Source organism: Salmo trutta, chromosome 8, assembly GCF_901001165.1.
Source record: "Salmo trutta chromosome 8, fSalTru1.1, whole genome shotgun sequence".
Lineage (NCBI taxonomy): Eukaryota > Metazoa > Chordata > Actinopteri > Salmoniformes > Salmonidae > Salmo > Salmo trutta.
This window is the reverse complement of record NC_042964.1, coordinates 16,586,945-16,612,164: the sequence shown is the minus strand read 5'-3', so window position 1 is coordinate 16,612,164 and position 25,220 is coordinate 16,586,945. Positions and strand designations below refer to the sequence as shown.

The window sequence follows — 25,220 nt, the reverse complement described above, 5'->3', positions numbered from 1 at the left end:
AGTTATGGTGACAGGGGTCACATGAGCGAGAGGCTTCTGAGGAAGAGAGAGGAGAGAAAACAGCAGACATTTTGAGTCTGTTCTTATTTCAGCCTTTCCAATATTATCATCATCTCCCTTACAGGGGTGTTCCCTTCCTATTGGTTGCTAAAAGAAAACAAACAACATTTCCTCAAGTGTTATTAGTGTTGTTTTAGTGTCTCCTTTATGAAACCAAATGAAATGGTGATTGCTGAATATGACGATGAAAACAAAAATGTTTGGAATATGAGACTGGAGCGAGGTGTGTTGGTAAGATATACCAAGCTGACACTCAACATGTAGGAGTGGTCCAAGCTGACACCCAACAAGTAGCAGTGGTCCAAGCTGACACCCAACAAGTAGCAGTGGTCCAAGCTGACACCCAACAGGTAGAAGTGAATAAAGCTGTCAATGAACAAGTAGGAGTAAACCAAGCTGACACCCAACAGGTAGGAGTGAACCAAGCTGACACCCAACAGGTAGGAGTGAACCAAGCTGACACCCAACAGGTAGAAGTGAACCAAGCTGACACCCAACAGGTAGGAGTGAACCAAGCTGACACCCAACAGGTAGGAGTGAACCAAGCTGACACCCAACATTTTACATTACATTTTAGTTATTTAGCAGATGCTCTTATCCAGAGCAACTTACAGTAGTGAATGCATACATTTCATACATATTTATTTTTATGTACTGGCCCCCCATGGGAATTGAACCCACAACCCTGGCATCGCACACACCATGCTGGCATTGCAAACACCATGCTCTACCAACTGAGCCACAGGGAAGGCTCGTAGCAGTGAACCAAGCTGACACCCAACAAGTAGAAGGGAACCAAGCTGACACCCAACAAGTAGGAATGAACCAAGCTGACACCCAACAAGTAGAAGGGAACCAAGCTGACACCCAACAAGTAGAAGGGAACCAAGCTGACACCCAACAAGTAGGAATGAACCAAGCTGACACCCAACAAGTAGAAGGGAACCAAGCTGACACCCAACAAGTAGAAGGGAACCAAGCTGACACCCAACAAGTAGAAGGGAACCAAGCTGACACTTTACAATTCTCACAGAGGTCAAATGAACTGCACATTCACTTCCTCCTTACAACTTGAACTATTCAGTAAAGGGAAGTAGGTAAGTATTTTTCTATAGCCTGCTGTATGCTCCAGTAATGGTTCACACTTAGGCCTCTTTGGAGTCTAGTCACATGTAGTAGCGGTGCATTCAGCCACACCTTTACTTTATCACAAAACAGAATAGCAACCTCTGTCAGGTGAAGTCCACGACACATATTGCATGTAACAGACAGTTACATGACCTACAGCATGGTTAAGCATGTTAATGTTTCCCACATTTCCGGACCACTAAACAGCTACTGATTTAGAACCACAGAGAGTTACCGCAAGTCGCAAAGAAAACAGGAGCTGCCTCCACTATTCCAGCACCATTTCAACTTCAGCATTTCAACCTCATCAAATCACCTCTGCTTAGTCTAATAAAGTGACAACTAAAAGATACCAAAAACAATTTAGTCCAATCAACATAAGCTAAATATGATGTGGCTGTCGTAGAAAAACATACTGACTCACCCTACCTGTAGAGAAACATCTATGCCATCCTCCTCTCATGTTGACAAAACGGTCTATCACTCTGTCATACAGTGAACGCTTTTATTTTTTGTAGTCCTAGGCTACCTGGCTAAAATGCTTGTTCGCTAGCCTAACTTCCATACATGGGCAACCTTAGCTAGTTAATTAGGGATCCCTAAGCGCGAATCCCGCTTGACTCTCGTTAGCGGGATTGATTTGACAACATCCAGTGAAATTGCAGCGCGCCAAATTCAAACTGCAGAAATATCAACATTCAACATTCACGAAAATATAAGTGTAATACATCAAAATAAAGCTTAACTTCTTGTTAATCCAGCCGCTGTGTCAGATTTCAAAAAGGCTTTACGGCGAAAGCAGACCATGCGATTATCTGAGGACAGCGCCCCGCATACAAATACCATTTCTTTTTTAAATCAACCAGGCAGGTGCGACACAAAGGTCAGAAATAGCCATATAATAAATGCCTTACCTTTGAAGATCTTCTTCTTTTTGCAATCTCAAATGTCTCAGTGACACAATGAATGGTCGTTTTCTTCGATAAATTCCTTCTTTATATCCCCAAAATGTCCAATTATTTGGCGCATTTGATTCAGAAATACATCGGTTCCAACATGACTACAAAGTATTTATTTATTTTTTTTTTTTTTTTAATAAGTTACCTGTAAACTTGGTCCAAACATTTCAAACAACATTCCTAATCCAGCCTCAGGTATCCTAAAATGTAAATAAATGATCAAATTGAATAAACTGTTTCTAATACCGGATAAAAACAACGTGAAGTGCGCTCCAGTTCACGCGCAACAAAAGACTAAAGCCTTTCACGAGTGACACCTACAAAGAACAGCCCTACTTCTTCATTTCTCGAAAGAAAAACATCAAACAATTTCTAAAGACTGTTGACATCTAGTGGAAGCCATAGGAACTGCAATCTGGGCCCTAATAAATCAGGTCTCCCATAGAAACCCACTGGAAAACACAATGACCTCAAAAAATAATTTCCCTGGATGGATTGTGCTTGGGGTTTCGCCTGCCAAATCAGTTCTGTTATACTCACAGACGTTATTCTAACAGTTTTAGAAACTTCAGAGTGTTTTCTATCCAAATCTACTAATTATATGCATATTCTCACTTCTTGGCCTGAGTAACAGGCAGTTTACTTTGGGTACGCTTTTCATCCGGACATGAAAATACTGCCCCCTATCCCAGAAAGGTTAACATTAGCCTTCTACATCTACTAGCTACATATTGAACTTCCATCCTCTCAGGCCAGAGGCACAACAATGTATGAATTAATAGTTGGACCAGAGTCGCCGTTATAATCACTGAACAGTACGGAAAATTAAGTAAAACCACAAGTCCAAATCCCATCCATAGCTAATTTAAGAAAGGGACAATTTTAGCTAGCCATCGGAGGACAAAAACACAATGAGATGCAACATCTCAAGTTGTTTCTGTTAATGAAGTATGCTCTCAAAATGATTTGATAGGAGAGACGCTGTCACGCTCTGACCATAGAGAGCCTTTGGTTCTCTATGGTGTAGTAGGTAAGGGCGTGACTAGGGGGTGTTCTAGTTTATCATTTCTATGTTGGTGCTAATACGGTTCCCAATTAGAGGCAGCTGTTTATCATTGTCTCTGATTGGGGATCATATTTAGGTAGCTATTTCCCCACCTGTGTTTGGTGGGATATTGTTTTTGAGTGAGTGCATGCAGCACCTCAGTACTGCACGGTCGTTGTTTGTTTCTTGGTTTGTTTTAAGTTTCACTAAAATAAAGATGTGGAACTCCAATCACGCTGCGCCTTGGTCCGTCACTCCACACAATCGTGACAGAATATCCCACCAACAAAGGACCAAGCAGCGTGCCATGGAGGAGAAGGTGTTTTGGACATGGGAGGAAATGGAAGGACAGCGACGACGCCGGGGACCACAGCCACAGAAACCCCAAGATTTTTTTTGGGGGGGGGGGGGGCAGCGGAGAGTGCCAGAGCCTGTTTGGGAGTCGGAGGAGGAATTTGATGAAAGATTCCGGAGAGAGGTGGTAGCGATGAGAATGCTGCAGCACAGGCGTGCTGAAGCGCATGACACCAGTCCGGTGCCGTCTGCACTGGTTTCACGCATCTGGCCTCCAGGGTGCCTCCCCAGTCTGATACGTCCTGTGCCAGCTCCCCGCACTAGCCCTGAAGTGCGTGTCAGCAGTCTGGTGCAACCTGGACCGGCTCCACGCTTCTGGCCTCCAGTGCGCCTCCCCAGTCTGGTACGACCTGTTTCTCCTCCTCGCACTCGCACTGAAGTGCGTGTCCCCAGTCCGGTACGTCCTGTGCCTGCTCCCCGCACTCGCCCTGAAGAGCGTGTCACCAGTCCGGTGAAACCTGTGCCGGCCCCACGCATCAGGCCTCTAGTGCGCCTCCCCAGTCCGGTACGTCTTGTGCCTGCTCCCCGCACACGCCCTGAAGTGCGTGTCACCAGTCTGGTGCCACCTATACCGGCTCCACGCACTAGGCCTCCAGTGCGCATTCACAGTCCAGAGCTTCCAGCGACGGTCAACGGTCCAGAACCTCCAGCGATGGTCAACAGTCCGGAACCTCCAGCGACTGGATGCTGTGCCTGGACTGGCCACCGGTGCAGAGGAAGGCTCCTGCCCTGGAGCTGGACTGGACGCCGTGCCTGGACGGCGACGGTCCACAGTCTGGAACCTCCAACAATGGTCCACAGTCCAGAACCTCCAACGACGGTCCACAGTCCGGAACCTCCAGAGATGGTCAACAGTCCGGAACCTCCAGCGACGGTCAACGGTCCGGAACCTCCAGCGACGGTCAACGGTCCGGAACCTTCAGCGACGGTCAACGGTCCGGAACCTCCAGCGACGGTCAACAGTCCGGAACCTCCAACGACGGTCAACGGTCCGGAACCTTCTGCGCCGGTGCTCGGTGCAGGAATGGCGTCCAGTTCAGCTCCAGGGCAGAAGCCTTCCTCTGCGCCGGTGCCCAGTCCAGGCATGGCGTCCAGCCCAGCTCCATGGCCGGAGCCCTCCTTTGCACCAATGCCCAGTTCAGGCACGGAGTTCAGCCCGGCGCGATGGCCGGATCCGGGGTCTGGGCGGGGGCTACAACCTGCACCGGAGCCGCCACCGACACTAATCACCCCCCCACCCTCCCCATTTGGTTTCAGGATTTGCGGCCAGAGTCCGCACCTTTGGGGGCGGGGGTACTGTCACGCCCTGATCATAGAGAGCCCTTGGTTCTCTATGGTGTAGTAGGTAAGGGCGTGACTAGGGGGTGTTCTAGTTTATCATTTCTATGTTGGTGCTAATACGGTTCCCAATTAGAGGCAGCTGTTTATCGTTGCCTCTGATTGGGGATCATATTTAGGTAGCTATTTCCCCACCTGTGTTTGGTGGGATATTGTTTTTGAGTGAGTGCATGCAGCACCTCAGCACTGCACGGTCGTTGTTTGTTTCTTGGTTTGTTTTAAGTTTTTCTAAAATAAAGATGTGGAACTCCAATCACGCTGCGCCTTGGTCCATCACTCCACACAATCGTGAACAGACGCCAATCCCAAGCTTGCTTCCTTTCTCGCCAGGACCAATCACAGTTGAGCTCGCTCAGTTTAGCTCAACGCTGATTGGCAAATTTTTTATACTTTATTTATCAAGAGGCCAGATGCTCGCTGGCAGCAACAATGTCATACTCATTTGGACCAGACAGCATCAGATAGAGAGACAGAGGGGTGCTGTTTCACTCGCTCGGATGCTTTCTCCTGTGAGATACATTCAGCCTCATGCATATTAAAAGAAAATTATGAAACATAGAGAGATGAAAGACAAATTAGCCGTGGCATCAATGAATACACGCCACTGGTCACATGTAGGCATTGTCTAAAAGCAGACGTTAATGGTCTACCACTGCACGCACAGAGAAAGACAGACACACGTACAGACACACACACACTAGCGCACACACAAAATGATCCCCGATACGCTTTTTAACAAGTCTATCAAGGTAAGACAGGCAAAGGCTTTATTTTAAAACACATATGGACCAAGCAGATCAAATCAAGAAGAAAGCAATGAAATCAACTGGAAACGAGTGGTTCTCTGTAGATCATTTGGTAGAGCATGGCGCTTGCAACACCAGGATAGTGGGTTTGAACCCTGGGACCACCCAAACAATCAATGTATGCACGCAAAACTGTAACTCGCTTTGGATAAAAGCGTTTGCTAAATGGCATATATTTATACATAAGGACATTCAACTGAAATGTGGTTGGCATTTGAATCATGGGTTACACATTTAGTAATTTAGCAGGCACTTATCCAGAGCATTAATCTTAAGGTAGCTAGGTAAGACAACCACATATCATTAATCTTAAGGTAGCTAGGTAAGACAACCTTAAGGTAGCTAGGTAAGACAACCACATATCACAGTCATTGTAAGCAAACCTTTCCTCGATGGAGCAGCTTTCAGCAAAGTCAGGACTAGTAAGAAAAGGCAAGTGCACAAGAAGGGCAAGTACATGGTAAGCTGTTTAAAATGTTTTAAGCCTGACATGAACATTCAATGGTTATTAAGACATTAATAATGGTATAATATTTCTCTCCTAAAGACACATCTGAAGTATACAGTACATTCAACACACAGTATGGTTGCTATATATTGGAGTGGTATTATATGTATGGCCCTCTTTCTTGGACGTCACTATTCAGCTATGATAGCAAAATTATGGAATTGTGTTATTTTTCAAACAATAAATGCAAACAGTACGCCCTATGTTAAACGTCACACAAGATAAGGAGCAAAAAGTTAAAGCACTTCCTCAACATTTCTGATGAAATTGCACTTCTTGCTTTGCCATCTAGCCACCACTCTCTTTTCTGGGTCCTAAGCCACGTGAAGCTGTTGGGTGACCACGTGAACCTGCTGGGTGCCTGATGTGGTCCGCGTCTTAACCTCACGAGCCATCTGGCACCAGGCACAAGCGTAGCAGCAACACACCAACCCGACATCCACACAGGTCGAACCCTGAGAGGGGGAAGAAAGAATGAGAGATGGATAGAAAATGAAAGCAGAGGACAAGAACATGTCAAGAGGTCAGAGTTAAAAGGAGGATAAGGATAGAGATGGAGAGAAGAATAGGGCGTGTAGAAAAGTTCAGGGAAGAAGGAGAGAGATACGGTAGTAGTTAATTCCATATTTAGCGTTACATTTAAAGGAGAATCAAGGAACTGACAACACTAAGAACAACAACATTTCCAAGCACACCAATGATATTTCTTAACACCTCAAACATCTGATAGATTCCAACACCATTTCCCCTCAGAAGGGTAAATGAGAGGTGCTGTGGGTACCACCCCCACCTGCCCCTGCACCCTCTGTTCACACCCACCTCCCCTCCCCGCTTCCCTGCCTCCGTCTACCCTCTTTCCCAACCCATCCCACCCACTTTCCCCACCCACCCACCCACCCACCCCACCCTACCCTCTCCCAGGGCTCGTATTGTACCTGGATGCCATAGCGTTCTCTCATGGAGGATCGCATGCAGCAGGAGACAGCCATAAAGGCACATGGGTCCAGCAGGGGCATACAGAAACACCAGCCGTAGTGGGAGGCCGTCTGACACTGAAAACAGGGGAAGCACCACGTGGCACAGCAACCTGGGGGGGGGGGGACACAATTCAAGGTCATCATAGTATTATGTAATAAGTACGTAATACTTGATGATTCATATGCAGTAGATTACAATGTGACGAAACAAACTTTTGTTCCGAGTGAAAATAGAGGTAAAACTATACAAAAATGTATGTAAACAAACTCATTTTCAACACATACAGTTGAAGTCAGAAGTTTACATACACTTAGGTTGAAGTCATTAAAACTTGTTTTTCAACCACTCCACAAATTTCTTGTTAACAAATTATAGTTTTGGCAAGTCGAATAGGACATCTACTTTGTGCATGACACAAGTAATTTTTCCAACAATTGTTTACAGACAGATTATTTCACTTTTAACTCACGGTATCACAATTCTAGTGGGTCAGAAGTTCACATACACTTAGTTGACTGTGCCTTTGAACAGCTTGGAAAATTCCAGAAAATTATTTCATGGCTTTAGAAGCTTCTGATAGGCTAATTGACATAATTTGAGTCAATTGAAGGTGTACCTGTGGATCTATTTCAAGGCCCACCTTCAAACTCGGTGCCTCTTTGCTTGACATCATGGGAAAATCAAAAGAAATCAGCCAAGACCTCAGATTTTTTTTTCAGACCTCCACAAGTCTGGTTCATCCTTGGGAGCAATTTCCAAACGCCTGAAGGTACGACGTTCATCTGTACAAACAATAGTACGCAAGTATAAACACCATGGGACCACACAACCGTCATACCGATCAGGATGGAGACTTGTTCTGTCTCCCTAGAGATTAATGTACTTTTGTGCGAAAAGTGCAAATCAATCTCAGAACAACAGCAAAGGACCTTGTGAAGACGCTGGAGGAAACAGGTACAAAAGTATCTATATCCATAGTAAAATGAGTCCTATATCGACATAACCTGAAAGGCCGCTCAGCAAGGAAGAAGCCACTGCTCCAAAACCGCCATAAAAAAGCCAGACTACGGTTTGCAACTGCACTTGGGGACAAAGATCGTACTTTTTGGAGAAATGTCCTCTGGTCTGATGAAACAAAAATAGAGCTGTTTGGCCATAATGACCATCGTTATGTTTGGAGGAAAAAGGCGGAGGCTTGCAAGCCGAAGGACACCATCCCAACCGTGAAGCACGGGGGTGGCAGCATCATGTTTTGGGGGTGCTTTGCTGCAGGAGGGACTGGTGCACTTCACAAAATAGATGGCATCATGAGGCAGGAAAATGATGTGAATATATTGAAGCAACATCTCAAGACATCAGTCAGGAAGTTAAAGCTTGGTCTCAAATGGGTCTTCCAAATGGACAATGACCCTAAGCATACTTCCAAAGTTGTGGCAAAATGGCATAAGGACAACAAAGTCAAGGTATTGGAGTGGCCATCACAAAGCCCTGACCTCAAGCCTATAGAAAATGTGTGGGCAGAACTGAAAAAGCGTGTGCGAGAAAGGAGGCCTACAAACCTGACTCAGTTACACCAGCTCTGTCAGAAAGAATGGGCCAAAATTCACCCAACTTATTGTGGGGAGCTTTTGGAAGGCTACCCGAAATGTTTGACCCAAGTCAAACAATTTAAAAGGCAATGCTACCAAATACTAATTGAGTATATGTAAACTTCTGACCCACTGTGAATGTGATGAAAGAAATAAAAGCTTAAATAAATCATTCTCTATACTATTATTCTGACATTTCACATTCTTAAAATAAAGTTGTGATCCTAACTAACCTAAGACAGGGAATTTTTACTAGGATTAAATGTCAGGAATTGTGAAAAACTGAGTTTAAATGTATTTGGCTAAGGTGTATGTAAACTTCTGACTTCAACTGTATATATTACCTCATCTTAATTCCTTCTCTCGTTTCTCCCACTTCCTCCCACTTAGCCTCTCCCTCTTTCCCTCAGTCCCACCACTAAGTGCTGGGTATGGTTGAGACAGAGTGAGTCAGATCTCAACTCTCCCTCTCTTGTTCGCTCTCCAGCTCTCTAGAGAGCTCTCAACAACTACAGATCAATAACGGAAAACCATCAACCATCAACCGACCAGTGGTGGAAAAAGTACCACATTTTCATACTTGTAAAGTAAAGATACCTTAATAGAAAATGACTAAAGTAAAAGTGAGTCACCCAGTAAAATAAACTACTTGAGTAAAAGTCTAAAAGTATTTGGTTTTAAATATACTTAATTATCAAAAGTAATCTCAGCAAAAAAAGAAGCATCCCTTTTTCAGGACCCTGTCTTTCAAAGATAATTCGTAAAAATCCAAATAACTTCACAGATCTTCATTGTAAAGGGTTTAAACACTGTTTCCCATGCTTGTTCAATGAACCATAAACAATGAATGAACATGCACCTGTGGAACGGTGGTTAAGACACTAACAGCTTACAGACGGTAGGCAATTAAGGTCACAGTTATGAAAACCTAGGACACTAAAGAGGCCTTTCTAATGACTCTGAAAAAAAAACACTACTCCAAAACCGCCATAAAAAAGCCATACTACGGTTTGTAACTGCACTTGGGGACAAAGATCATACTTTTTGGAGCCGTCTGATGGTCTGATGAAACAAAAATAGAACTGTTTGGCCATAATGACCATCGTTATGTTTGGAGGAAAAAGGGGAAGGCTTGCAAGCCGAAGAACACCATCCCAACCGTGAAGCACGGGGGTGACAGCATCATGTTGTGGGGTGCTTTGCTGCAGGAGTGACTTGAGCGCTTCACAAATTAGATGGCATCATGAGGTAGAAAATTATGTGGATATATTGAAGCAAAATCTCAAGACATCAGTCAGGAAGTTAAAGCTTGGTCGCAAATGGGTCTTCCAAATGGACAATGACCCCAAGCTTACTTCCAAAGTTGTGGCAAAATGGCACAAGGACAACAAAGTCAAGGTATTGGAGTGGCCATCACAAAGCCCCAGAGGTGTGGACTCGAGTCACATGACTTGGACTCGAGTCAGACTCAAGTCACAAATATGATGACTTGCAACTCAACTTGACTTTAAAACCTCTTTGGGATAGGGGGCGGTATTTTCACGTCCAGATGAAAAGCATGCCTAAAGTAAACTGCCTGCCACTCAGGCCCAGAAGCTAGGATATGCATATAAATGGTAGATTTGGACAGAAAACACTCAAAAGTTTCTAAAACTGTTAAAATAATGTCTGTGAGTATAACATAACTGATTTGGCAGGCGAAACCCTGAGGACAAACCATCCAGGGAATTTTTTTTTGAGATCACTGTGTTTTCAATTGGTTTTCTATGGGAAACTACATTTATGAGGCACCTGGTTGCAGTTCCTATGGCTTCCACTAGATGTCAACAGTCTAGAAATTGGTTGATGTTTTTCCTTTCAGAAATTAAGAAGTACGGCTATTCAGAATGAGGGTCAAGCCAAGTGGACTCTTTTGTTTGGGGCGCTCGGCCTGGAGCTCGCTCCACTTTGATTTTATCCGCTATTGAGCACAATATATTCCGTCTTAAATTTTATCGATTATTTACGTTTTAGGATACCTAAGGATGGATTAGGAAAGTTGTTTGAAATGTTTGGACCAAGTTTACAGGTAACTTATTAGATCATTTTTAGTCATGTTGGGCGAGTTGGAACCGTTGCTTTTCTGAATCAAACGCGCCAAATAATTGGACATTTTGGGGATATAAAAAAGGAGTTTATCGAACAAAAGGACCATTTGTGATGTTTCTGGGACATATTGGAGTGCCAACAGAAGAAGATCTTCAAAGGTAAGGCATGAATTATATAGTTATTTCTGACTTTCGTGTCGCATGTGCTTGGTTGAAATATGATTTTCCTGTGTTTTTATGGTGGGGTGCTGTCCTCAGATAATCGCATGGTTTGCTTTCGCCGTAAAGCCTTTTTGAAATCTGACACGGTGGCTGGATTAACAAGAAGTTAAGCTTTATTTTGGTGTATTGCGCTTGTGATTTTATGAAAGTTAAATATTTCAAATAATTTAATTTGAATTTCGCGCTCTGCAATTTCAGCTGAACGTCTAGCCGTACTTCCACTACTCGTGACTTGACTTGGACTTGAGCCTTATGACTCAACCTGACTTGATACCCTCCCCAAGCCCAAATATAAAAATCATGCTATTAAAAAAAGTGTGGAACGCATCAACTCTTCATTTAACAGATTACAGTTTGAATCGGACATCAGCCAATCAAATTGTGCCAGCTGAGAAAAGGTTGTGCGTGGCAGTGCATAGGAACGTCGGCGGGTGAATTCAGATGGAGCCCTTGGAAAGATGATAGCCAAAATTATTATTTTCGGATGTAAAGACAACTCTGTATCAACAAAAAACAGATTGCAACTTGCAAAACATGCGGGAAGAAAATTACAGACGGAGGCGCAACAATTTCCAACTTTGTTCGACATTTGAAGCTGCACAAAGAACGGTAAGTCGTGGCTAATATAGCCGACAGCTATATATTTTATTACTTTACTAGTGTATCATGTAGGCTAGCGTAACGTTAAATCAATGAGCCTCCACACAGTCAGTCAGTGCGGGAACGTGATCATTGCACCAAAGATTGAGCTACAGCTGGCTAGGCAGTTGGAAGCCTAAATCCTGCCTGATGTTCCTAAAACAAGGTTGGGCGATTGTGGTTGGGCAATTGTGTACAAGCCTACATCGCCCGATTGCACCTCATAGCGATTCTCGATAGTCGATCACTTTGGGGGGGGGGGGGGGGGGGTGGTTCTTTCTCATGGCTACCCATGTATTTCCATGGAAATATAAAGTTTATTTGGAAAGTAATAAATATATAGATATTTTTAAAAGCATTCATGATTTGCGTAAATGTAATATACTAACTATTACTCTTGTTAACAAAAATGAAATGTTATTACATTTGGTGAAGAGCACATCATGACTTGTTTAGGACTCGAAACGGTCTTGACTTGAGTCTTGACTCGGACTTGCCTGTCTTGACTTGGGACTTGAGTGCTAAGACTTGAGACTTACTTGTGACTTGTAAAACAATGACTTGGTCCCACCTCTGCAAAGCCCTGACCTCAATCCTATAGAACATTTGTGAGCAGAACTGAAAAGGCGTGTGCAAGCAAGGAGGCCTACAAACCTGACTCAGTTACACCAGCTCTGTCAGGAGGAATGGGCCAAAATTCACCCAACTTATTGTGGGAAGCTTGTGGAAGGCTACCCGAAACGTTTGACCCAAGTTAAACAATTTAAAAGGCAATGCTACCAAATACTAATTGAGTGTATGTAAACTTCTGACCCACTGGGAATGTGATGAAAGAAATAGAAGCTGAAATAAATCATTCTCTCTACTATTATTCTGACATTTCACATTCTTAAAATAAAGTGGTGATCCTAACTGACCTAAGACAGGGAATTGTTATTAGGATTAAAAGTCAGGAATTGTGAAAAACTGAGTTTAAATGTATTTGGCTAAGGTGTATGTAAACTTCCGACTTCAACTGTATTTTCCAGATGTTGAAGTTAGGTCCAATTTAGGTTCTGAATGAAAGGTGAAAAGGTATTTTCTTTATGTTTAAAATAAAAACTTTCCATGACATTGAAAATACATATTTTCCGGATGTTGAAATCAGTTTCATTTTCAGTTCTGAAGGAAACCTGAAAATACTTATTTTCCTGATGTTAAATTCATATTTTACAGACATTGAAAATATGTATTTTCTGGATGTTGAAATCAGGCTAATTATTGGGATCTGAATGAAAGTTGAAAATAAGTAATTTATAGACGTCTGTGTTTAGGCCAAATCAAGGCTGGTCCAGACCGGACAAAATCTGAACTGAACATAAATGTCTATGATTGGTTCAGATTTGGTCCAGACCGGACCAAAAACCAATGTCCATGGATGTGGAAATCAAGGCCTGTCCGGAACTGCATTAAAAAAAGACGTCCAGAAGGCGTTGGTGTCAGTCCGTGTTTACTGAGATGTAACCTACGGTGTTGCCTGAAATTGAATTGTATGAATTCCCATCTATGTGGTAGGTCTACCGTTTGTAAAAACCCCAAAACGACATCCAGACAGGACCAAAAAAATATGTCCCTAAGACATCAGCTCGTGGTCACGTAGGCCCACAGTTTGTAAAACTTGCCATTGCGTTGGCTTTATTAGTCCTGATTCCTGCGACTAATCAATTTGGTCATTTAAATTCTGAATATCAGCTACACAACTTTAGCAGGAGCCTACTTGCAAGCCTATTTGCAATGTATTTACACAGCGGGAAATGCAGGAGTATTTTATGTTTTGCTATGATCAGTTTGTCAAAAATGGACAGATACAAACTTGAAACCACTGATCATGACAATGGGGTGAAACTCCTGGACAACAGTTGTGATTGTCCATTCCATATTGTCCATTTTACTTTTACCTGTCCTGTTTTTAGGATATGTTGTTTGTTAACTTGACAGCCCTCGTCAATCTGCTGCCGTATCCCGTTTAATGAGCGGGCGGGCGGTGAAGTTCATGTAAAATGTCCTAATGAAACAAACTCTTTCTCTCCCTGTAACGCTGTACATTCGTTATCTGGCGTTTCTTTTTTATTGACATTCCTGGAGCGCAGCCCCCTTGGTCTCCATGGTTCCTGATGACGTCACTCACTTAGCTCTGCCCCCCCCCCCCAATTCTCCTTCCAGTAAATGTTACATTCACACAGGAAAACACAGCTCAGACCCCTCCCCTGGTAGGCCTGCAGTTTTCTTGTTTCAATTGAACTGTATAATGAATATGTAGGCCTACTCTGAATTAATCGAAAAAATACGTTACAAAATAAAACATATATCTAGATTTGGTTCTGGGTTTGGAGATGAGCATATTATGGAAGTGACTCGATGTGACTTACATGTGCCCATGTCAGAGCAGCAGTCAAACAGTCCTGTGCTCCATTGTCCTGAGCTCTGGGTGGTGGTTACAGTGGTGATCTGCTGCTGGACAGCCATGGCTACACCACACCACACCCAAGGAGGTAGGGGATGAGGAAAGGAGAGAGCGAGAGAGAGAGGGAAGTAAGACAGGAGGGAGGGAGGGAGGGAGGGAGGGAGAAAGGAAGGAAGGAAGGAAGGAAGGAAGGAAGGAAGGAAGGAAGGAAGGGAGGGAGGGGAAGAAGAGAAGAGCTTACATTTAGTGGGCAGAGAGATGTACTGGGCTGATAAGAGCTTTTAAATGCATGAAAAGATGTAGTTAGATGTTATACATGTGCATGTTAAATGGTTAACTACTATCTTGAGCAATAATCATTTCTAACTGAAATAATGTTTATAGTAATGTATTTATTTAAAATACACGTTGTAACATTTCCAAAAATGTTTTGTTGTTGCTGCAAACAACAGCCTGTGCCTGTATCAAATAATGTCGAACATTCATATTGAATAATACATTCATACGAAAAATAAAAACGATCGAAAAACAAAACGTGCTACTTCATTTATATCGCTTATCTTGTCGAATCTTGAATGTTTTGCAAATAAAATGCAACCAACCAGGACCACTGATTTCCTAAATAACTATTAAAGTTTATATGCATCTCTAATCCAATAGTTCCGGTTTCTAGTGGGAAAAGTATAAACTCATCTCATTCGATTTAAACAAAAAGCCGTTAATAAGTCATGTAATATGAAAGAACGTACTCTTTTATACATGAATATACATTTACGGAATTTGTAGTCTTACCTTTCTTAGTATTCAACTACAGCCTGAGTAGAGAAAGGGTGGACACTGGTTGCAGCAGAGTGAACAACTGTGCGCAGCAGGCTATTCCAAACAACCGGAGATCACGTCTATAAGGTCATTGCGGAAAGCTGTAAGATCGGTTCCTATTATAAAAGTTGGCATAGGTTACACTTTTGTCTCTGCCTAAATCCACCACATTGTAGCAAAAAAAACTTTAGGAGTACTTCAATTATTGTGGGTCCAGTGATATTTTGGTGGATATCAGGACGACATTATTTTGATATAATACATACTCATATTAGAATTGTTAGGGTCCTCCTCTTTATAGTCAGAACAAACATATTTTCACGATTTCAGTAATGTCTTCAAAATCAATAAATCATAGCACGTTTTGGGGTTCATTTGACCTGATAAAGTAAAATCATGTTGAAAAATGATGGTAAAAGTACAATTTATAGTCATAAAACATACATTGAAAATGATAGTGTTGCTGCTTCCTGTTTTTTTTATTTATTGTTGGTAAATAATCAATATCCTTCAATAAGTCATAATCAATATCCTGCAATAAGTCATGATATTTTGAAGACCAATACATAAAAGTTACTCGCTACACACACGTCACACTTGTGTTCAGATTACTTGTATTTTACTAAATTAGTACCTTATAAAATACACACGCATCAATATTTACCAAATTGTCACTCAAGACTGGAATTGATTAGCTTGTTCTACTGTAATCAACAGCGTGCGTAAATGAATCAGTCACATCAAAATTGTATATCAATCAATGGAACTGGGACCGTTTGCGCTCTTCTAACAGACAAATCTCAATTATATACTACATATATCTGTCATAGATGACAACCTGTTGTAGCCATTTATCAATGTAGAGTGCATTCAATTTAAGAATGATGGAGTCTATTGTGTTCTTGGGAACCTTCAATGCTGCAGACATTTTTTTGGTACCCTTCCCCACATCTGTGCCTCGACACAATCCTGTCTCGGAGCTCTACGGATAAATCCTTCGACCTCATGGCTTGGTTTTTGCTCTGTTATGCACTGTCAACTGTGGGACCTTATGTAGACAGGTTTGTGCCTTTCCAAATCATGTCCAATCATTTGAATTTACCACAGGTAGACTCCAATCATGTTGTAGAAACATCTCAAGGATGATCAATGAAAACAGGATGTACCTGAGCTCAATTTCGAGTCTCATAGCAAAGGGTCTGAATACTTATTTCTGTTTTTTATTTATATAAAAAAAACTGTTTTCGGTTTTATCATTATGGGGTATAGTGTGTAGTGGAGAAAATTAGGAAATATTTTTTGAATCCATTTTAGAATAATGCTGTAATGTAACAAAATGTGGAAAAAGTCAAGGGGTCTGAATATTTTCCGAATGCACTGTTTATCTTTGTGTGAAAATGAATTCGGTAGATGGCCAATACGGAAAAGGAAACAATATATTTTGGTAAATAGAGACAGAGGTTGGCTTTTATTTGAATGATAACTTAACCTCTCTTGGGTAGGGGCAGTATTTTGATGTCTGGATGAAAAGCGTGCCTGTAGTAAACTGCCTGCTACTCAGGCCCAGAAGGTAGGATATGTATATTATTAGTAGATTTGGATAGAAAACACTCTGAAGTTTCTAAAACTGTTTAAATGATGTCTAAGAGTATAACAGAACTCATATGGCAGGCAAAAACCTGAGAAAAAATCCAACCAGGAAGTCTGGAAATCTGAGGTTTGTACTTTTTCAAGTGATTCCCTATCCAATATACAGTGTCTGTGGGGACATTTTGCACTTCCTAAGGCTTCCACTAGATGTCAACAGTCTTTAGAACGTTGTTTCATGTTTCTAGTGTGAATGGGAAGAGAATAAGAGGTCTTGGAATCAGATGACTGAGAAAATGACATGAGCTCAGTGGCGTCCACTCCCGTGAGAGTTAGCTGTGTTCCTTTTCCTTTTTGAAGACAAAGGAATCGTTGGAATATTATGGAAGATTTATGATAAAAACATCCTAAAGATTGATTCTATACATTGTTTGACATGTTTCTACGAACTGTAATATAACTTTTTTGACTTTTCGTCTGAATTTACTGCGTGAGCACAGTGGATTTGGATTACTCGACTAAACGCGCAAACAAAATGGAGGTATTTGGACATAAAGGATGGACTTTATCGAAACAAATGAACATTTATTGTGGAACTGGGATTCCTGGGAGTGCATTCCGATGAAGATCATCAAAGGTAAGTTAATATTTATAATGCTATTTAAGTTTTGTTGACTCCACAAAATGGCGGGTTTGGTTTTCTGACTGAGCGCTGTACTCAGATTATTGCAAAGTGTGCTTTCGCTGTAAAGCTTTTTTGAAATCTGACACAGCGGTTGCATTAAGGAGAAGTGTATCTATAATTCTTTGAATAACAGTTGTATATTTTTATCAACGTTTATGATGAGTATTTCTGCAAATTGATGTGCTCATTCACCGGAAGTTTTGGGAGGCAAAACATTTCTGAACATTACACGCCAATGTAAAATGGGTTTTTGGATATGAACTTTATTGAGCAAAACATACATGTATTGTGTAACATGAAGTCCTATGAGTGCCATCTGATGAAGATCATCAAAGGTTAGTGATTAATTTTAGCTGTATGTCTGGTTTTTGTGACGCCTCTCCTTGCTTGGAAAATGGCTGTGTGGTTTTTCTTGCCTAGGTGCTGTCCTAACATAATCTAATGCTATGCTTTCGCCATAAAGCCTTTTTGAAATCGGACAGTGTGGTTGTATTAACAAGAAGATTATCTTTAAAATGGTGTATAATACTTGTATGTGTGAGAAATTTGAATTATGAGATTTTTGTTGTTTTGAATTTGGCGCTCTGCTATTTCACTGGCTGTTGGCGAGGTGGGACGCTACCGTCCCACATACCCTAGAGAAGTTTTAAACACTCCAAACAGCCTACCCGACCGCTCAGAGGCGTCCGCATGGTCCTAAAGTACACCGTTTCCTCGACGACGACGACAAAATGCAATTTCAGAATGGACATATCCTTGTGTCCCCAGTGAAAGTTGTGCCCCTGGTATTTCCTGTAATTATTGTGTGGTGAAAACGTTACTCTGTGTAATGTAGTAACAACTTCTGTCCACTATAGGGAAAGTAGAGTAATATAACATAATTAAATATGTCAAAGTAATTAAATATTTTAATACATTATTTTAGTAAATGTAGCACACTCATCTATTTCTTCCTACTTTGCACACAGAGAGTGTTTAAAAATGCTCCTAAGCACAATTTAACTAGGCAGTCTAGACTAGAGCATCCATAGGGTCTGTGCAGCAGGTTGAATGTTTGACATTCCTACTCAACTAGGCATATCAGACTTCAAAAAAGTATTTGCAAAACTGAGAAGAAATTGAGTAATAAAAGTAGGATGAAGATTAACAGGAGTGTTCTTGCTGATACAAGCACACAAATGATCCTATATTTTAGTCCATTGTAAGGGTTGAGAATTGTTCCACTGACTTACACAAGACCTATAAACATTTGCATAAAATCTCCATCGCTTATAATACTACATTTTGGATTCTGTTTTACCACTTCAGCTGAATCACCAATCCAACTGACTCATTTTGCATTGCTGGCCAAACACTTTTTGAAATGATGTACAGTGCAATCGGAAAGTATTTAGACCCCTTCCCTTTTCCCACACATGGGCTCCAATTACTTTTTAGAAACATCTCAACCCTGGAAACAGGGGGATACCTAGTCAGTTGTACAACTGAATGCCTTCAACATTATTCTAAAATGTATTAAATTCATGTTTTTCCTCATCAATCTACACACAATACACCAGGTTTATAGGTTCATAGAAACTTTAGCAAGTGTATATAAAAAATAAAACAGAAATGCCGTATTTTACAGGGGCGGCAGGTAGTCTAGTGGTTAGAGCATTGGGCCAGTAACCGAAAGGTTACAGGATCGAATCCCAGAGCTGACAAGGTAAAAATCAGTTGTTCTGCCCCTGAACAAGGCAGTTAACCTGTTGTTCCCTGGGTGCTGTAGATGCTGATTAAGGCAGCCCCCCGCACCTCTCTGATTCAGTTGTACAACTGACTAGGCATCCCCCTGTTTCCAGGGTTGAGATGTTTCTAAAAAGTAATTGGAGCCCACCTGTTGTAAATTCAATTGCTTGGACATGATTTGGAAAGGCACACATCTGTCTATATAAGGTCCCACAGTTGACAGTGCATGTCAGAGCAAAAAACAAGCCATATGGTTGAAGGAATTGAGCTTTGAGACAGGATTGTGTGGAGGGTAAGGGTACCAAAAAAATGTCTGCAGCATTGAAGGTCCCCAAGAACACAGTGGAAGTTTGGAACCACCAAGAGCTGGCTGCCCAGCCAAACTGAGCAATTGGGGGAAATCTCCAGAGTTCCTCTGTGGAGATGGGAGAACCTTCCATCAGCACTCCACCAATCAGGCCTTTTTGGTAGAGAGGCCAGTAAAATGAACCTAAACTCTGCTTGGAGTTTGCCAAAAGGCACCTAAAGGACTCTCAGACCATGAGAAACAAGATTCTCTGGTCTGATGACACCTGAATGCCAAGCATCACGTCTGAAGGAAACCTGGAACCATCCCTACGGTGATGCATGGTGGTGGCAGCATCATGCTTGTAGGGATGTTTTTCAGCGGCAGGGACTGCAACACTAATCACGATAGAGGGAAAGATGAACAGAGAGATCCTTGACCTGTTCCAGAGCGCTCAGGACCTCCAACCTCCAACAGGACGACCACCCTAAGCACACAGCCAAGATAATGCAGGGGTGGCTTGGGGACAAGTCTCTGAATGTCTTTGAGTGGCCCAGCCAGAGCCCGGACTTGAACTCGATCGAACATCTCTGGAGAGACCATAAAATAGCTGTACCGCCGACTCACTCCATCCAACCTGACAGAGCTTGACGGGATCTGCAGAGAAAAATGGGAGAAACTCCCCAAATAAAGGTGTACCAACCTAGTTGTGTCATAGCCAAGAAGACTTAAGGCTGTAATCGCTGCCAAAGGTGCTTCAACAATGTACTGAGTAAAGGGTCTGAATACCTACATAAATGTGATATTTCAGTTTTTGATTTTCAATAAATTAGCAAAAAATTCTAAAGAATACTGTTCTTGCTCTGTCATTATGGGATATCAATTTTAGAATACAGCTATAAGGTAACAAAATGTGTAAAAAGTCAAGGGGTCTGAATACTTTCTGAATGCACTGTATAATATGTAGTCGTAATTCTGCTAAAACTGCACTAGATGGCAACGTCCCAACTGTTTTAGGATCGTGCTTAAAAGAGCCTTGCACGTCACTTAACGTCACACATGTTCTTCCCCTGTTAGTCCTAATTTGAATTGAATTTAAAAAGTGACTGTATCGAATTTATTGTATTGGAATATTTGTTATGTTTATTGATAAAGTCAATTAGGTATGTGGTAACATAAAGGGCCTGTACCCCTCAGAGTAAAAGTCCTATCCTGTATCAGAGCAGCACATGTTGATGGAGAAATGTTATTGTTTAGCATGAGTTTTGGTTATTTAGATACCCAAAAGCATATAGTCTCCAGTTGAAGATGGGAAAAGTACTATGTTGAAATGTGGGCATTAGGCACTGTGCACACTCGCTCATTTTGTGATTGACAAACAGCCAGACAGAGAAAGAGGAGGAGGGGGGGGGGGGTGAGAAAGAGAGACAGAATTCTCTCACTCAGACTAGACCATTGCATTGAATGTCTTGGACGTACTCAGATTGATGAGATGATCACTCAATTTTTACACGTGTTGGAAACTATGAGAAGAAAGAGGCCACGATGAAAAAATCCAATACCCTAAATACAGCATCAAATGAGGGATAATGTCGATACCAAACGGGACTGGAGAAACGGGTGCAAAGGACTACACCTATGTACGGGTTTGTGCGTCGACCGTCTCCTTCATAATATTGGCGTTCTTCAACATAGTGATTAACTGGACTATAGTGCGCGAGGAGCGACTTCGGGGCCATGCGCGCTTTGTGTTAGTTTTTCACCTGTTGATGTCAGCTCTGGTGTACTTTGGGATGTGCTCGGTTTTCTACCTCCAGATTTACCTCGGCGCCAGGCTGGTGGCATCCATCTGTGTGGCCATGGTAACTGTCCTAATCACCAGCGCGTCCAATATACTCCTGACTCTCACTGCTATGGCGCTGGACCGTTATTTTGCTGTCTGTCATCCTATGAAGTACAGTTCTGTCTGGCATTGGCCCTGGCTAGTTGGACTACTGACGTGGGGGCTCGCGCTGGTTATTCCCCTCACGCTGCTCCCCAAGACGGAGCTGGACGCCACTGGTCCAAATGGGGAATGTGGACGGGAACAGCTGAAGAAAGGTGAACTGAAAAAAATCTTGCTGATATCAGTGTGTACGATACTGATTCTGTACAGTTATGTAAGGATACTGTTTGAGGGGCGAAGGTTGGGAGTGATAAATCGACGCAATAGTGTCGGATGCAAGACCATCGCCCTGCACTTTACTCAACTCGCCGTGTACATCCTCCCCAACTTTGTGCTAATAGTTATCCAGAAACAAGAACACCTTCAGTCGGGGACCAAAGAACTGTCAGCGGTGGTTAGCTTTGCCTTCTTTAGTTTGGCGCAGTGCATAGCACCAATCGTCTACGGTTTGCGTAAAGAGGAACTCTTGGAGCAGGTGCATCGCCGGTTCCCTTGCTGTTCCCGCCACCTGAAAGGCGTTCTCGAGTGGACCGTGCGTGCCACGACGCCTCGTCTGCATCCCCAGCCACGGTATGTGTTAACATCTTTGTGGTTAAGATAAATGCCAAAATGTGTTACTCACTTTATGCACACTCATTTGTCGAGCTCAGTGGCTTGGAGAATGATGAATGGATGAATACTGAAAGACAACAGGCGATGACTAAATACTCACTTGTGTAGACCAACCAGAAACAGTAGGGATTATTCACAAAACCTTATTATTTTATACTGTATATTCTCTGACAAAGTTAAGAAAGTTGATAGCTATCATTTGCTGTGTTTCCTGCTTCCCCTTTTTTTACTTCAGTTTTGGAAAATGTGGGATGTGAGACTACAGACAAAGCTATTCTTACCATAGTTGAAAAAAATGAAACAATATGCCTCTGACAAACATCACATGGCTTCAGAGACATCTTGTTTTACTCAGATGCATGTTTGGCTTATTTTCCACAGGGAAAGAACATTGACGTCCCAGACACTCATCTCGCTGGAGCCTCCACAGACACCAGTATAAGGGAAGAGGGAGCCCTCACTACTAACTCAACTACTTCTGTAACAGACCCATCAGTATGTCTCCAGTGCTCCACAGGCTGGGCTAAAGACGTTTTGTACCAGACTGATACTGCCACCCAAATGCCATGGAGACGCTGGTGGAATGGAGGGTGTAGCAACTACACATCACAACACATTTGGGAGCATATTGTATATCCATACAGTGTGGATTCACCCTCTTTTGCTGATTCATTCATACAGTACTTGAATATCCAGCATCTGCACAAAGCTGTGAAAGTGCTTCTGTTCTACCCAGGATGTAATGACTTTATAGGAATGGGTATCACTATGAACATACCGGCCCCAGACCTGTATTATGTTAACTGTACAGTATCAGAGAAGAGTCCAATGAGGATTTGACTAATTTGACTGAAAAACAGTGGCACAGCCAGAGATTTGTTGATGTGTGGGCCAAAAATATACACTACCGTTCAAAAATGTGGGGTCACTTAGAAATGTCCTTGTTTTTGAAAGATAAGCACATATTTTGTCCATTAAAATAACCTGCAAAACACCAGTCTCAACGTCAACAGCGAAGTGGCGACTCCGGGATGCTGGCCTAGGCAGAGTTGCAAAGAAAAAGCCATATCTCAGACTGGCCAATAAGAAGAAAAGATTAAGATGGGCAAAATAACACAGACACTGGACAGAGGAACTCTGCCTAGGAGGCCAGCATCCCGGAGTCGCCTCTTCACTGTTGACGTTGAGACTGGTGTTTTGCGGGTACTATTTAATGAAGCTGCCAGTTGAGGACTTGTGAGGCGTCTGTTTCTCAAACTAGACACTCTAATGTACTTGTCCTCTTGCTCAGTTGTGCACCGGGGCCTCCCACTCTTCTTTCTTTTCTTGTTAGAGACAGTTTGCGCTGTTCTGTGAAGGGAGTAGTACACAGCGTTGTGTAGCTAGCCATTGGAACACAGGAGTGGTGGTTGCTGATAATGGGCCTCTGTACTCCTTTGTAGATATTCCATAACAAACCAGCCATTTACAACTACAATAGTCATTTACAACATTAACAATGTCTACACTTTATTTCTGATGAATTTGATGTTATTTTAATGGACAAAAAATGTGCTTTTCATTCAAATACAAGGACATTTCTAACTGATCTCAAACTTTTGAACAGTAGTGTATATATTGTTCCTACAATAGAGGAAAATTTATAGTTTTTATAGCTCATTTCATTCTATTCTACACATTTTGCCATGAGGCTGAGAGAAAATTTAGCATTTTTAAAGCTTATTGAAGCAACAACAAAAAAATAGGTGTGTTTATTGTGATAAAGGCACTGGATTATGAGCTGTCTGGTGTGCTAAATGAACAAATGAAATAGCCTGTGACATCGTGTATATATATAGCCATAGAAGCACAGTGACATTATGCCTCAATGCAGTCATATTCGTGGCTTATTGGGGGTGTGGCTTTCAGTTAGTTCTTTTTGGCAACCCATCCCGTGAGAGTGAATGTCATTCCAGTGACTCTGTTGTTATATTTAATCAAATCTGACTAACCCAGTGCACTGCTTGCTATGAATTTTATCTTATGGTGTTTGCAAGTTTAGGTAAAAAGACAAATAATGTCCCGTTTGGAAAACAGACAAGTAAAGAGCATTTTTGCTCAATCTCATTGGGTGGGTGTGGCTCCCCTGCGCCTACTCCGCTAGTACAAAAACCCTAGAAGACACCAGAATTGACTGCATGAGCATTGTGCAATTTAGCCTAGTATGCAAGTGTTGATTCATTAATGATAATTGAAGCAGCAATTACTTTTTTTGTGAGATAAAGTCAAGACAATACGTATTACTTGAAATTAAAAGATTCCAATTAATTCAAGCAGGAGCCAGATTGAACATTATTGCCCATCACTGCCATATGGAGCCGTGACAGATTTCCAGTAATACAAGAGTTAATACTGTGAACAGCATGTGATCTGGAGCAGTAGCAGCTCTGTGGTTGAGCTCGCTTCACTTCAGTTTGTCAGACTTGGTGCTCACTGTACACTCAGACAAGGGGAAATTCTCAACGGCAAACCGCAAGAGTTCCTCATTAGTGGCGCAGCAGATAACCTACATGCAAATACACAACCAAACTATGATTCGTAGTGCACATTCACAGAGGATGAAGCAGGGGACAATGTTTGACATTGACACATTATCAGTCTTCACACACCACAACTCATTCCTGTAATTGCCTGGTTAGGTTCGGTAAACGAGGATGTTGATGAAATGAAACTAAGATTAAGGTTCAGATGAGTGGACTGGAGGGGTTTCCCTGCTCAGACCTACATTACACAAGGTTTTAGTCCTGTTTTTATGTTTAGGTTAAGTTTTAGTGTACTTGGCCTTTCTCTCAAACTAACAGAACTATACTGTTATGAATACTTTGGGTACCACCAGGTGGCATAAGGCATAGACGAATCACACTCTGTTATGGGCAGCCTGGGCAGCCTACTCCAATTCGTTCCACCCCATGCTGGATCTTTTGTTGTCTTTTTCTAGCTCTCGCCTCCAGGTGTTTCATGGCCGCCCTCTTTTCCGTTTCACACGTGGGGAAACATATAATAAATAACAAAGGGTAACGTTTATATCAAACAAACTACTTTTAAAGGGCAGTTCAAGTGACTATACTTCAGTTAGACATTGTATTTATTTTGTCAACACATCACAATATCTCCTCTAAGCCCCATGGTGCAGTGCACTGGCCAAGCTTAGAGACAATAAGCTAGCAGGACAGCTCAATTTGCAGAAATTTTCCAATGCTACATTCTGGTGCAGACAGACAGAAGACAGAGATTTCCTTCCAAACCTTGAACATTACAGAGGCGTCTACCAACTGCTATGAGAACAGGCACTGGCCAAATGTGTGTGTGGTTTCAAAAAGACCTGACAATTCTCCAATGAGTCAGTTAAAACTATTATCTTAA

The 25,220-nt window shown here is 42.2% G+C and overlaps 2 protein-coding genes across 2 annotated transcripts; one reads left to right on the top strand and one right to left on the bottom strand.

The window, feature by feature from the left end:
- Nucleotides 1–5,613: 5,613 nt before the first annotated feature.
- On the bottom strand, nt 5,614–15,088 carry ponzr1 (plac8 onzin related protein 1). Its single transcript, XM_029760148.1, has 4 exons — nt 14,949–15,088; nt 14,122–14,220; nt 7,134–7,285; nt 5,614–6,653 (listed from the first exon to the last, which is right to left on the bottom strand). Exons 2-4 carry the CDS (start codon nt 14,216–14,218, stop codon nt 6,513–6,515), a joined length of 390 nt encoding a protein of 129 aa, XP_029616008.1. The 5' UTR covers nt 14,219–14,220; nt 14,949–15,088; the 3' UTR covers nt 5,614–6,512.
- A 5,584-nt stretch (nt 15,089–20,672) lies between these two features.
- On the top strand, nt 20,673–22,736 carry zgc:194312 (G-protein coupled receptor). Its single transcript, XM_029760147.1, has 2 exons — nt 20,673–21,776; nt 22,200–22,736. Exons 1-2 carry the CDS (start codon nt 20,851–20,853, stop codon nt 22,258–22,260), a joined length of 987 nt encoding a protein of 328 aa, XP_029616007.1. The 5' UTR covers nt 20,673–20,850; the 3' UTR covers nt 22,261–22,736.
- Nucleotides 22,737–25,220: the final 2,484 nt, after the last annotated feature.

Excerpts from the sequence above, each read along its gene's own strand:
- zgc:194312 (XM_029760147.1), top strand. The coding sequence starts at position 20,851 with ATGTCGATACCAAACGGGACTGGAGAAACGGGTGCAAAGGACTACACC. Across the intron at positions 21,777-22,199 it reads CGTCTGCATCCCCAGCCACG|GGAAAGAACATTGACGTCCC; the intron begins GTATGTGTTAAC and ends TATTTTCCACAG.
- ponzr1 (XM_029760148.1), bottom strand. The coding sequence starts at position 14,218 with ATGGCTGTCCAGCAGCAGATCACCACTGTAACCACCACCCAGAGCTCA. Across the intron at positions 7,286-14,121 it reads CTGCTCTGACATGGGCACAT|GTTGCTGTGCCACGTGGTGC; the intron begins GTAAGTCACATC and ends CCCCCCCCCCAG. Across the intron at positions 6,654-7,133 it reads GAGAACGCTATGGCATCCAG|GGTTCGACCTGTGTGGATGT; the intron begins GTACAATACGAG and ends TCCCCCTCTCAG.